Raw genomic sequence first — 15,362 nt, 5'->3', positions numbered from 1 at the left:
TGGAAGTGCATCCATTGCGTGAAAACTTATGCTGGATAAGTTAGCGGTTCATTCCACTGTGGGGACCCCAGATTAATAAAGGGACTAAGCCGAAAAGAAAATGAATGAATGTTATCGGCTTAATAAATATTATGTTGAATTACAGGGCTAATATTATTCCATTTTTGAAAGCATGTAATTTAAATAATATATAATTGACAGTGCATGTACCCTTAAATGCAAATAAGCATCTAATTCCCACCCCTCTTTCAGATGAGGGCAGGGCCTTTACTGCTCATGCTTTGAATAGTCAGGTGTCAACAAAACAGGAGAGTCTCATGCTGCTAAACTGTCAGCAGAGATGTCCAGCCATTTATTTTTTAAATATCTGGCAGTATTATGCATAATGAACTGAATAATAAATGTACTTATGAATTATGCAAATGGTGAGCATTTAGGTTGTTAGGTAGTCTCAAAAATGCAAATATCCTTAACTTTATACATTTTTCCATGACTATAATAATATGTAAAATGCACATTTTTCTTTAAATATATGTATTGATTTTATTGGATAATAAATTAGGCAGTTTATCATTTCAATATGATTTATGTCCATGTTACGGCTACATAAAATCAGTGCTGTCATGAAATAAATGTACCATTTGTAGGGCTTTTAAACTTTTGTGACACTCCCTAACTTTGCTCGTGTTGGAATCACATTTTATTTTTTTTTTCACCTTTGGTGCCTAAAACGATTACAATATCCAACAGAATCCTCATTTTAAAAAGTCAGCATGATTGGTGTCTTTTTTAATGTATATTCCTTTGTTTAACATAGGATTCAGCTGCTGTGGTGAGCACTACATCAACACATTTACTTCTTGGTGCTGCACGGGTCCCGGTGGCGAGTCTAAAGTCCACGTGGTGGAGAACCAGACGGCGTCACTGAAGTGCTGCTGGTCAGAAGTGATTGATCAGGAGGAGCAGTGCTGTAATGGAGTGGGCTTCAATCCGCTCACATCTGTGTGTGCTGACAGAGCCCCGGCCGGCATCCTCATCCCGGTAATTAACACTTTCACTCACTCTGACGTATTCACTGGATGCTCCTTCAGCAATAGGTCTTTAGGATGGAGACTTACTGGAGACTTCGCCCTCATGCTGTTCTGTAGAGTCGCACCAGTTTCTCAAACTCAATTAAAAGTGATGCTTTGCCTAAATATGCTCAAACAGATTTTTTATAGTGTAGCTAGACCTTTGACCAAAGGTCTGGTCCATAATGTAACTTTGAACTGCTCTGTTAAATATCTTTTGTTTGATTAAAACAAACTCTGGTATAATTGAACTATTAACGCAGGTCATTTGAATAATTGTGAATCTTCAAGTAGAGTTTAAAAAAATATACTTTCATGATTTGACACCTACAGTTAGGTCGCACTGTGGCTCAGTGGTTTTAGTAAGAAGGTCACTGGTTTAAGTCCGACTGGACCAGTTGGCATTTCTGTGTGGAGTTTGCTTGTTCTCACTGTGATAGCGTGGGTTTTCTCTGGGTACTCTGATTTCCCGTACAGTCTAAAGACATTCGCTATAGGTGAATTGGATGAACTAAATTGGCTATAGTGTGTGAATGTAAGCATGTATGGGTGTTTCCCAGTTCTGGTGTGCGGCTGGAAGGGCATCTGCTGTGTAAAACATGCTGGATAAGTTGGCGGTTCATTCCACTGTGCTGACCCCTGATAAATAAGGGACAAAGGCTAAGGAAAATGAATGAATGAATGAATAAACGGATGATTTGGCACCTCAAATGCACATTCATTACAATTAAACTGACCTTTTTCACTTTATTTTATCAAGGATACTCTGGCAAATGTCAGAATTTACAAATTTATATCTGAATCTACAAATGGAAATTCTAATTTTTCAGATGACTCAAATCAAAATGTAAAATTTCAGTTATAAAATATTCTCAGTTTTGTTGTCTTAAGGAAGTAAATCAGATGTTTAAACCAATGTTTCTCAACCACATTCCTGTAGGACCATCGACACTGCTGTTTTCCATGTCTCCTTAACCAAACAAACATGGTTTAGATCATCAGCTCATCAGCAAAGACTGAAAGAGCTGTAATGGGTGTGACAAAGGAGACATCCAAAACATGCAGTGTTAGTGATCCTCTAGGAACGTGGTTGAGAAACACTGGTTTAAACTCATCCATGTATATCGAGGTCAGCTTGTGTCAAACCAAATCTGACAAATTTTATTATCTATTGATTGTTCAACCCTTAAAATAATTTATTGTGACCCTTTACCAGAAAACTGGCCTCATGTTGAATGGGTATATGTTTCGAAATAGCCAAAAATGCATTATATGGGTCAAAAATATACTCTAGATTTTATCAGTATTTAATTTTTTGAATCTCCAGATTCCAGATTTTCAAATAGAGGTTTTTCTGTCAATTATTGTCCGATCCTCAAAAAGTATATTGCTTGAAAATGTATTTATTTAACTTTCAGATAATACATATATTTAATTTTCCAAAACCTGACACCTATGATTGGTTATGAGGTCTGAAGTAGACATGGGATGATAATCGGTTTCAAGGTTTACTGCAGTTTGGAAAAGACAAGGTTTTAAAACTGCCAGAATTTTCTGTTGTACCGTTTCTATGGCATATGTACATTTTATTATGAGCTTTTTTTTTTTTTTTTTTTGCATTTATTTTATTTAGTTTTTAGGTCAACACTGTCTCCAGCAGAAAAGGACCCTCCACATCAAATGCTGCTGTTCCAAAATATTTTAAATGTTTCTTAAAATAAAATATATTTTGATCAACAGGTGACAAAGTTCTTGTTTTTTAACCAGACATTTAAATAGAACATATTTTACAGCAGTAACCACAAAACTGTGAATTTGTGGTATTTTTATTTAAGGTTATCATACTGTCACAGTCTTATGGCCTATGCCCAGTCTGGGGACACAATTATAAAAACTGAATACACTAAACATAACTAATTTTCAGTCATTTAGATTACTTAATTGTTTGGCTAATTCCAAAGAATTTACATAAAATTTTAACTTTTTTTTATAATTAGTTAGATTTAGCACTGGTGAATTATGTCCAGCGAAAGTGCTAGGTGTTTCAGTGAGTTTTAAACTCAGGCTGCCGCCATGCTGTAAAGTGTAGGTTAGAAATATGAGGCGTAGAGTAGTGATGTATCTGCTCCTCTCCTCAGGAAGTAGGCACTCGCAGTCACACTTCATTAATCAGATTTGCTCGCTGTAACACAAGCTCATCGCGCACCCAGCTTGAGCTCGCGAGGAAAAGAAAGAGACCAAGAAAAGAAAACTGGGATGGCGGTCATTAACTTGTAATTATGTCATTAAGGGGCATCCGTGCTATTTATTGAGACAGAGGACTCCATACACACCCGCTGGCAGGGGTACTTTGACACACAACAGTTGTCTGATGACTGTTGTCGCTAATGAGTGAGTGTATGTGTATGTGTGTGTATGTGTCCTTTAGGAGAAGTGTCGTCCCAGTACGGTGTGTCCTGTGTCGGTGGCTGCAGGATCGTTCTGCGGCTTGTGTGATTTTAGCCCGACGCAGTCCATCTGTACATGGGTACCAAGCGGGCAGTTCCCCGAACACACTCCATCTTCCTCTGCTGCTGCTGAAGCTCCGTCTGTTGTCGCTCACAGTCAGCTCTGCCCATCCTCAGAGGAGCTCATATACAGTGGAGTGGCAAACCGACACACTTTCACAGGTAAGCAGATCAGCTATGGTTGTGACAATTTAAACCCCTTTTTTAAATAAATTGTTCATTCTTTTTTCTACATATAATATTTTGTGGAAAATAAGACACACTTGGCCTTAAATAATAAATGCACTTAATAAAATGACTTAAAATAAAATTATAAATGAATATAATATAAATATTACAGGGTGCCCGCTGGGTCTTAAATTTCAAAAACAAAATATTAGGCCTTAAAAAGTCTTTAATTCACTGAAATATTTTGTTGTGTGTCTTAAATCATTTTTAACAGATCTTACATTTTTTTTGTCCAAGTAAAGCTACCCAATCGGGCCGACATATATCCAATCACCAACAATCCTTCTTAATAAAATCAGGGAAAAAAAATCTAAAAACAATTGCACAGTTCCTCATGATAATAACAGAGCAGTTTATCCCTTTATGTTATTTTCCACTCATACAAAAGCTATGTACAGAAGTAAGGGGAGTAGACATAATATTTATAAATAGACATGAAACTTAAGGTTTTATAACATAAATGCAATAGGTTTAATAGAAGTTATACTCAATCAAATAAGACCAAAAGTCAACAAATCTATATTTTTGATTATTTATGGAAATTCCCTCTACAGTAAATATACTTTTAACAATGTTTAACTTGTCAGTTAAAAAAAAGAAATATTATGTTGAAAATAGTGTTTACAGCTACAATTTTCTTGTCGTTAAGAAATAATTACAATTGCTTTGTTTTTTTTTTTGTGGCAAACCAGGCCATAACAAATAATCATTAGTGTTTATCTTGTATAAGACTTAGATTTCATTCATAATGGTCTTAAAAGGGTCTTAAAAAGTCTTTGACTTGATGAAACCTGCAGAAACCCTGTATTAAAGCTCAATCAAAATATTAATAAATTCTATTGATGTGTTTCAATAAGTAAAATGAATTGGAATAACAGAGTAACTTCCAACTATTTAAAAAAAAAAATATATATATATATATATATATATATATATATATATATATATATATATATATATATATATATATATATATATATATATATATTTACAAATCGTTTTTTTTTAATAATTGGAATGAAAAGGACAAATTTGTGATGTAAAATTGTGGACTGTGTGATTTAAGTTATTGTGTTTACAATTGGCTTTTTTCATATTATTGATAAACTGTCATTTGTAATAACACTATTACTTATTACTTAAACAAAAATCATTTTTGTTATTAACAAATCTAAATTCAAAAAATATATAAAATAATAAGATTTTTAAAAATAATTACTTTATATAATGGTATCATAAATTGTAAATATTTTTAATAAGTACATTAAGGGTGCTTTCACACTAGCACTTTTGGTCCGCACTCGGGTTTGTTTGACGTCAGAGTATGATACGTTTAGCTAGTGTGAACGTGTCTTCTGAACTCGGGTGCTCATCCACGAATCGTACCCGAGCCTGCCTGAAAGAGGTGGTCTGGAGTACAGTTCACACAAACTCTGGTCAGGTTCATTACTGGTATGAATAAAATTGTACCAAATAATGGAAGTGAACCGCCAACTGTACAACAAACAATCGTTTTCACAACGTTCATTCATGTGTGTATGTGTGTGTGTGCATTCATGCGTGGATGTGTGTGTATCACATACTGTACTTTAGTGACGAGCAGGACTGAGCCAGGGCAATAACAGTGATAATGTCTGCTTGTCTCCTCTATAAACAGCTTCTGCAGACATCGTGTTATGTTCTGAACGTTTGTAATATTTATGATATTTTTTTGCGGCAGATGGATGCGAGTCGCTTTCTGTATGTCCAAAATCAAAAGCTTCAGTAAAAGCAGAACAATCACGATTTGCGTACGTCTTTTCATTTTGCCGTACAGCCGTACACACAACAGCAGCTCGATGACGCAAATGTACCGGGGTTCAAAAGAAAAAAAGACAATGTGAACACAAACCAACCAAGAAGGTGGCAAGAGGGGACAATCGAACTTTGGTACGGTCCAGGCAATTGACCTAAGTGTGAAATCACCCTTAGTCAAGTATATGTGTGTACACTGGATTTCTTTTTTTACTTTAATTAATTAACAAATTATAAATGTATGAATATTTGTGTCCCTTATTACTACGCAAAGCCAATGTTGAGAGAAATGGGGTCAAAGGAGGTCACTCAGTATAAGGCAAAAGGAACAGCCCTGCGAAAAATACTATCACATATATCTAATAAACCAAAGGGTATACGACCAACATGTTTTTTATGTAAAGGCATCAAATTGTACTGCTCACACACACACACACACAAGAGAGTGGTAGTCATTTCGGGCGTTTCTCACACTTTAAAACATCTGTACATGTCATATGTTCACATGAACAGATGCTTTAGTGTCTATTAATTGCTTTGAGTCATAAATCTGCTATTTCCAGCTCATCATTAAAGGTCCACTGAAGTGCCTTGAAATGCACAGCTTTGTTCAATGTCTGATATAATTTTAGCTGAAACTTAAATATAGGGTGGTACATATCAAGTAGCCTTTCCTCCTTTTTAACCCTCGACTGATCAGAGCCATTGAGTTAAAGTGTACTGTATCTTTTTGTGTGTATGGTCAATGCATTTTGCACCACTCAGCTTGTCGTATAGAGGGATGAATTTCAGCATTCTGGCTTTTTTTCAGCATTCTTAGCTTCCTGCATTGTTATGACTAATAAATGTGGAAGAATTTAGTTCAACGCTGTGTCGATTACATATATATATATATATATATATATATATATATATATATATATATATATATATATATATATATATATATATATATATATATATATATATATATATATATATATACTGTACATATAACATACTTTTACATACATATATAAACTGCTTTTTCCAGACAAAATAAAACAAATAAACAAACTTTCTGTAGAAGAAAAAATATTATAGGAGCTACTTTGAAAATCTCCTTGCTCCATTAAATATATATGTGCAAGGGTTAGTTGAACCCTCATTGTCTTGTTTCCAGTCCAAATGTCTAAAAAGTCTTAAATCAAGCGTTTTCTAGATCTGCAAAAATAAAATGCTAAAACATAAAATAATCTGCCAATGGGGTAAGCAAATTAATCTTGTTTATCATTTTAACACAGAGTTATTTTGCTCACCACATTTGCAGATTAATTTTAATATCAAATTGAATGATATTCATTTGAGAATTGTTGAATAGTTAGATTACAAATAAGACAAGTAAGACAAGTAAAACAAAATTTTTTTTGCAGTGTGACCATTTCAGCCATGTTTTGTAGAAGGCGTGAAGCTTCAGATTCTATAGAATATTTGATTGGTCAGATTGGTCTTGCACAGAGGCTGATTCTATGATTTTAGAGGCTGATTTATTCTTTTGCTGCCACTTTGCACCCACATGATCTCTGGTCAAGTAAGATGATGGACCCATTCTTGACTTTACATTGCACTAAATTGATGATGATTGTAAACTGCGCCAGAGATGCCTTGAGACGGCATATTTTCCATTTACAGGATATGCAAGAGGTCTTTTATTTAGAAGAGATACTACTTATTTTCTACTTTTAATATAAAAAGCACTGAAAATAAATAATTTTTTTTTATCCAAAAGTGCAAGTTTTTTTTTTTTTTTTACTTTTTTATAGGAAAAAAGTGACTTGGTTTTAGGCAATGTGTGTTTTAATTTCAGTTGTTCAACACTGATGTTCAATAAATAATCACAGATAGTGTGTGTTTCCTTCAATTATTTGAAAATCATAAAAAATACTTTAAATGAAGACTTGTAATATGTGAGCATACTGTATTTATTGAACAAAAACTGTCAGTGAAGCATGAAGGCAAAAAAAAAAAAAAAAAAAAATATATATATATATATATATATATATATATATATATATATATATATATATATATATATATATGTAAAAATAAAATAATTGTTCATTAATCGTAATCCTGTTAAAATGTTCAATTAATCGAGATTTTTATTTTAGGCCAAAATGCCCTGGCCGAGTTATTAGTGGAAGTTAGAAACTGTAAATTTTGAATTTGAGACTTTTTAGTCTCAAAAGTACTTCTTTTTACTTATTTTATCTTAAAGTACTTATTTTTATATGTTCTGTTTATACTTCATTTTTGTAAAAATTAATTAGCCTGCATAATGTTTAACCAAATACCATAACATTCCCACCCTATCAAAATGATTTTTCTTCACTTCTTGTTACATGGAATGTCTTTTGGACAGGGTTTAGTTTCTGCCCTGCCTTCACAGTAGGCAGTGGTGCGAGTAAATATGATACGATTCATCTGTAAAATATAGCTCCTTGTTCTCGTCATCATCATCGGAAAACATTCTTAATGTCTTCAAAGTGGGCAACAATGAATCCGGTGGAAAGTAATGCTCCATAACTGAGTGCAAACTGGCATTTAAATCTTCCAACGGTCCAATCGAATGCCAAAGGATGAAATCAGGCCATATAATGAAAACAGCAGCAGATAGTTCACCTCAGATCTTGAAGATAAAATAAACAAATTGCAAATTAAACTTTAAAACTAAAAACATATGATTGATTCAGCCTGTAAATGTATTAATGTTAAAGAGGTTTATTATGTATTAATTAGATTATAAACCTTACCTTTTCATGAGTGAGTGCATATTCTGAGCTTCTGATTGCCTTTATTTAAATTACTGTTGTGTTTCGTCTTGTGCAAACAGCCAATTTGCTTATCACTGTGTATCTCATCACGAAGAGTGTTGTTAGGACATGTGGTTACAATGTAACCTGCTCGCCTAATGTTTACGTTCGTAATATTTATATCGTTTACTAATTAATAATCTCATGTGGAACTGAATCTGTCTCATTTTGCAGTCTGCTACTGTGCCCTAGAAACCATTTCAATTGGATGAATGTCACTATAGGGGAAAAAGTACAAACTTAACATCTGATTCATGCCAACTTTAGAACTAGCATGATATTAAGGCCTAAAACTTTCGTTTTGATTCCAGTTGAGCCTAGCGTTTAGAGCGCCCCCTTGTCTCATCTTTTGAGAGGGAGCGCTGGCCCCTCGCTCTGGCTGGAGCTCATCTGAGGTGTTATTTATTTGGTTAGTTACGTCTGTTTAATCAAGACTAATGCAGGAGTTGAGGGGCTGGCTGGCACGAGGAGAGTGATTCTAGTCAGCGCTGTGCCACCATCTGGGCAGAAGCGTATAAACCTGTCGTGGCCCTGCACTCCTCCAGATGTTTCTCACGCCCCCATACCCGCACCCCGGAGAAAGATGACACTGAGTGCTCTCGGACAAATGCTCCACAAGCGCTGATTTGCCAGCCACACAAATGCCAAACCAGTCCACTTCCTCCTGACTTTGTGGAGCAAACACCCTTGAGCCCTTTTTGGGGTTTTGCGGATTTTAAGTTCAGCATGTAATTAAAATGTAGTAATTAAATGTTACCTCAGTACAATAAATAAATATTTTTTTTGTTTTTTTTTACCAAAGCAAGTCCCTCCTTTTTTGTCCCTCATTTAAAATCTCCTTCAATTTTTTATGAAACACCTACTGTCACAGTCCAATCAGATACTTATAGGTAAAATTAATGTACTCTACCTTTTATCCTTGTTGGAAAACTTAAAATTACAGGTGGTAAATTCTATCACATTCAGACCTTAAGATGTTTTTGTATGATGATTAATGTATTATGTTATAATATATAATATTATAATTTAAGGTTTTTAAAAATTTGTAAAAAAAAAAAAAAAAAAAAAACTTTTTGCACTTTTTTGCACATTTGTAAAAAATCTAATTACTATTTTAATCTGTAATTTATTTGAAGGAAAATTTGTAAATTGACTGTTCAAATGGACACCCTTTTTTATAGCTCTAATTTATTTAAAAAATATATATAAATAAGTTTTCTTGGTTACCTTCGTTGATCTGCTATGAAACAGTGTCCTCTGGGAAGGATATTTTATCATCCTGTCACTTTTAGAAGTGCTTCTGTCTGTCTGATGAAACCCATCACAAAGATTTACACTCATAACTTCCTGCACATGCGTTTACAACAAACCACTGTATTTCTGATAACAAAGAGCATTACAGTAAGCGCAGGTCTCCTGCTGCCCTTTAAACTGTACTTTTGTTTTAATTTGAAGCCTGGGATGCTTTAGAGACTAGTTGTTTTTGTGACTGTGTTTCAGACACTGAGCTGGAGCCGTACAGCAGTTATGAGTATAGGGTTGGTGTGTGGAACAGTTTTGGCCGTGGGTTCAGTGTCTGGACTCGTGTCAGGACAGATGAAGATGTGCCCTACAGTGTGTCTCCTCCGAACTGGAGTCATGTGGGTCTGCGTGATGACATCATCCAGCTGGAATGGTCTGCCCCAATCAAACCCAATGGTAATGACCTCCAAATATATAATTACTTCCAAATATATGATTACCTCCAAATGTTAAGGTCAGAAATATCAGCCCCCCTGAATTATTAGACCGCTTGTTTATTTTTTCCCCAATTTATGTTTTTACAGCAGATTTTAACTAGCCAGGTTAGGGTAATTAGGCAAGTTATTGTATAACAATGAATTGTTCTGTAGATTATCGAGAAAAAAATTTAGCTTAAAGGGGCTGATAATTTTTTTCTTAAAATGGTGTTTAAAAACTAAAAACTGCTTTTATTCTAGCCGAAATAAAACAAATAAGATTTTTTTCCAGTAGAAAAAACATTATGAGGCATCCTGTGAAAATTTTCTTGCTCTGTTAAACATCATTTTGGAAATATTTAATGTTAACTAATTTCTAATCAGCCAATCACAGGGAAGCAACTTTAATGTATTTCGGCATGTAGACACAAACCAAGCATCAAAATGGGGCTGAACGGTGATTTAAGTGATTTTGAACGTGGTATGGTGGTGGGTGTCAGATGGGCTGGTCTGAGTATTTCAGAAACTGTTGATCTGCTGGGATTTTCACACACAACCATCTTTTAAGTTTACAGAGAATGGTTTGAAAAAGAGCAAATATCCAATGAGCGGCAGTTCTGTGGGCGCAAATGCCTTGTTTATGCCAGAAGTCAGAGGATAATGGCCAGACTGGTTCCAGCTCATGGAAAGGCAACAGTAACTCAAATAACCACTCGTTACAACAAAGATATGAAGAAGAGCATCTCTGAATGCACAACACATCCAACCTTGAGGCGGATGGGCATCAGCAGCAGAAGACCACACTGGCTGCCACTTCTGTCAGCCAAGAACAGGAAATTGAAGCTACAATTAACACAGGCTCACCAAAATTGGACAATAGAAGATTGGAAAAACGTGGTCTGGTCTGATGAGTCTCGATTTCTGCTGCGACATTCGGATGGTAGGGACAAAATTTGGCATAAACAATCAGAAACAATGGAACCATCCTGCCTTCTATCAATGGATCATGCTAATAGTGGTCCATGCACCATGTCATAAAGCATGAATCATTTCAAACTAATTTCTTGAACATGACAATGAATTCACTGTACTCAAATGGATTTAGGCAGTTTTAAACGCAAAAGGCGGTCCAACCCGGTACTAATAAGGTGTACCTAATAAAGTGGCCGGTGGGTTTATATATAAAATATATTTTTATATATAATTGATCATATTTTAAAATGATAATCAAATTCATTTCTGAGATTGATTGATCTTGGAATCTTAATAAAACTGAAACTCTATAGACTGAAATCTATTATCCTAATATTTTTATAATGTTTTCTTAAAATATTATGTATTGTAATAATACGTATAATTTTTAATCGGGATTAGACCAGTTCAGTATCCTAATTTTTATAGGCACAAATATAGGCACATGTACAGTAGACAGCAAAAACTAGGGACTATTTAAGGTTTGATATCATACTTTTTACAAGATGTTATTGCTTTCAAGTAAATATCATGCACATCGCACTTTTCATAGTAACGTGAACCACACCTACTACAAAAACAATGTAATTTGTGATCAGTTGGAATTTCCCAGGAACAGTAGGTAGAGACACCTTGAAAATGTTATGTCTGAAGTTTTGGAATAAATAATCCTATAAATGTTGATTTCCTTTCCCCATCAAATCAGATCAAATCAAGACACATGCCTCAGTTAGCGATGTGGTTTCTCATGGTAATATTGTGTTTATTCAGTAGAAGGTTTGGTTATGTAAATGATTAATCACAGAGTGAATCAGTTTGGGTAATCCACGCCTGAAGTCGTGACTCTCAGAAGATTTACTCACATTTCCCCCCAACAAACTAGAAGGCAGGCTTTTTCTTCCGGCTGTAATGATATGACTCAGACAGAGTGGAACTAGCTGATTGTTTTATCATCGCTCCTCTGAAGACCTGCCTGTTATTAAGCGTAATCTGCATAGGGCAGAATAATTTATGAAGAGTGAAATTCACATGCGCATAAACACTAAGTGAGAATAACAAGCTTCATTTTAGGGAACTTCTGTGCCACTTAATATGTAAAGAAACATGCTGATTGCTCATTAGGACTTCACTCTGTGTGCTAATCAAACGACCTGCCAGCCAATCTGTTGTGATTTGAAAGTTAGTTTGTCGGTTTTACCAACTGCACTGACTGGAAACAGACACTTCTTTGACTCAACATGTTTTTGTGTACTGTGATAGGTGAGATAAGTCACTATGTTATCCTGCGTGATGGACAGGAGCGCTACAGAGGCACTGATCACAGCTTTACAGATGCAGGAGGAATCCGGCCTTTTCAAGAGTACATTTACCAGCTCAGAGCCTGTACTTCTGCTGGCTGCACAGACAGTACAAAAGTAAGTCTCTTTCTTATAGAACTCAAATTGTAATACTCTATTATTGTCAGAAAAATTGCAATTTAAATGCATTTGGGTACTGAGATATTTTAAACTGTATAATGGCGTTTTTTTATGCAGTGTTAATACACCAGTACCAGCTGTCCTCTTCTCCTGCCACTCACTTAGTGACACTCATCCCATTCAATTTGGTTGAAGGATATTTATGTGCTATTATGGCTTATTATGACCCACCGTTATGTTAATCTGTCCCAGCAGTTTCACTTTCAGATGTATTTATTTATTTAGTAAAACATTAATTAATCATTTATTATTTATAATAATTCTATGCATACTTATCAATTTACACATTCAAGTGGACGAAAACACAGGACAGTATTTAATAGTTGTATATGCATGGACAAAGAGACCTTCATTTATCAGACTTGAACAGATAAAGTGTTGTCAAATTAAACACACAGTTGTGTCTTAACGGAACATAAACATTTGAGCAAAAAAAATCAAATGTCTCACTATATTAAATCCAGTGCATTTTGTCTGAAAGTGACAGCAGCAGCATACAGAAATTCTATTGTGTTGGATATCAAGATTTGTATTTATCGCCTAAATATCAACTCTTTCCAAACAGGTTTCCATTAGACATTGATTGGCCAAATAGACACACTTGTGCTATCTTTTACAGTTTTTCTCAGTTACATTGGTGCTTTTCTCACAACACTATTTACATTTGCACAACAGTTAATGCATTTCTCAAAACAATTAAAGCTGCAAGCAGCGATGATAGGGACCTCGCACCCGGGCTCACCGCCACCCGGTGGCCTCAGTATGACAGAGAACAGCGAACAGTAATAATTTAAGCCAATATATTTAAAAAATCTGAGAAAAATCACAGATTTATGCCAAACTTCCTCCTGTCAGCAGGTGGCGCTATAACTGTGACTCACGATTGGCATGTAGATGTCTTCAGGAGAGGAATCTTATCAACCATGTGAAGTTTTAGGCAGATCGGACATTGTTTGGCTGAGTTATAAGCCAAACTGCCTTTTGTCAGCAGGTGGCGCTATAACAAACTCAATGTTGTTATGTAGATGTGCTCAGGAGAGGACTTTTATCAACCTTGTGAAGTTTCAGCCAGATCGGACTTTGTGTGGTTGAGTTATACTGCAAACTACCATCTGCCAGCAGGTGGCGCTATAACTGTGACTTAAGATTGCCATGTAGATGCCTTCAGTAATGGAATTTAATCAACCATGTGAAGTTTCAGGCAGATCGGAGTTTGTGTGGTTGAGTTATAAGCCAATGTACCTACTGCCAGCAGGTGGCGCTATGACTGACTCAATATTGTTATGTAGATTTGTTCAGAAGAGGACTTTTATCAACCATGTGAAGTTTCAGGCAGATCAGACATTTTGTGTTTGAGTTATAATAACTTCCTGTTCCATGGCGAAGCATTGAGGTTTGTCATGCCACCACAGACACGCCCCTCTGCGAAAACTCTAGATCTTCACAATATATCATTGCTAGAGCTTTCAGATGACACCACTCTATTTTGGTGCTGATATGGGAAAGTTTGTGGGAGGAGTTTGTTACAGTGTCAAACATGTCATTTCCTGTGGCCAGCAGGTGGCACTATAACTGTAACTGGATATCGGCACGTAAACCTGTTCAGGTCGGGACTGTTATTAAATGTGTGAATTTTGAGGCAGATCGAATATTGCATGCCTGAGTTATAACGACTTCCTGTTTTGTGGCGAATCATCAACGTTTGCGAGGCCGCCACGGACACGCCCATCGATGAAAACTCTAAAGCTTCGCAATTTAACATCACCAAGGCTTTAAGATGACAAAACCTAATTTTGGTGTCAATCAGATAAAATCCCTAGGAGGAGTTCGTTAAGATACAACGCCTGAAAATGGCAAAAACGCTACTTTTTGGCCACAGGAAGTTAAAAATATCCGACTTCCTGTTGGGTTTGAGATATGGCTCCAAGAGACTTTTTTGTATGTTTTGGCGTGTTTGAGGTGTGTGCTAATTTTCGTGCATGTGCGTGATTCATAGATCAGGGGCTCGTCCGTTTAATTTTTTTAGGGGGCGCTGTCGAGTCATATAGCCACACCCACTTCAATATTGTTATGTGGATGTGTTCAGTGATGGACTTTTATCAACCATATGAAGTTTCAGGCTGATCAGACTTTGTGTGGTTGAGTTATGAGGACTTCCTGTTCCATGGCGAAGCGTTGAGGTTTGTCATGCCGCCACGGACACGCCCCTCTGCAAAAACTCTAGATCTTCACAATATATCATCGCTAGAGCTTTCAGATGACACCACTTACATTTGGTGCTGATACCATAAAATTTGTGGGAGGAGTTTGTTACAGTGTAAAACATGTCATTTCCTGTGACCAGCAGGTGGCGCTATAACTATATCTGGATATCGGCATGTAAACGTGTTCAGGTCAGGACTCTTATCAAACGTGTGAAATTTGAAGCAGATCGGATAATGCATGCCTGAGTTATAACGACTTCCTGTTTTGTGGCGAATCGTCAAAGTTTGCGAGGCCGCCACGGACACGCCCATCGACAAAAACTCTAAAGCTTCGCAATTTAACATCGCCAAGGCCTTTAGATGACAAAACCCAATTTTGGTGTCGATCAGATAAAATCCCTAGGAGGAGTTCGTTAAAATACAACACCTGGAAATGGCAAAAACGCCACTTTTTCGCCGCAGGAAGTCAAAAATATCTGACTTCCTGTTGGGTTTGAGATATGGCTCCAAGAGACTTTTTCGTATGTTTTGGCATGTTA

At 35.8% G+C, this 15,362-nt stretch overlaps 1 protein-coding gene across 2 annotated transcripts in view; it reads left to right on the top strand.

The window, feature by feature from the left end:
• The window catches only part of ush2a (Usher syndrome 2A (autosomal recessive, mild)), a 412,815-nt gene that overhangs the window by 293,030 nt on the left and 104,423 nt on the right, over positions 1–15,362 (top strand). For both annotated transcript variants that reach the window (XM_087290677.1, XM_087290676.1), the window contains exons 51-54: positions 818–1,041; positions 3,499–3,739; positions 9,952–10,149; positions 12,402–12,556. In XM_087290677.1, coding sequence (XP_087146803.1) covers positions 818–1,041; positions 3,499–3,739; positions 9,952–10,149; positions 12,402–12,556 — 818 coding nt within the window. The remainder of the gene's footprint in view (positions 1–817; positions 1,042–3,498; positions 3,740–9,951; positions 10,150–12,401; positions 12,557–15,362) is intronic.

Source organism: Danio rerio, chromosome 17, assembly GCF_052040795.2.
Source record: "Danio rerio strain M-AB ecotype USA chromosome 17, GRCz13ab, whole genome shotgun sequence".
In the NCBI taxonomy this organism is placed as follows: Eukaryota; Metazoa; Chordata; class Actinopteri; order Cypriniformes; family Danionidae; genus Danio; species Danio rerio.
This window is presented reverse-complemented; position numbering and strand designations above follow the sequence as displayed.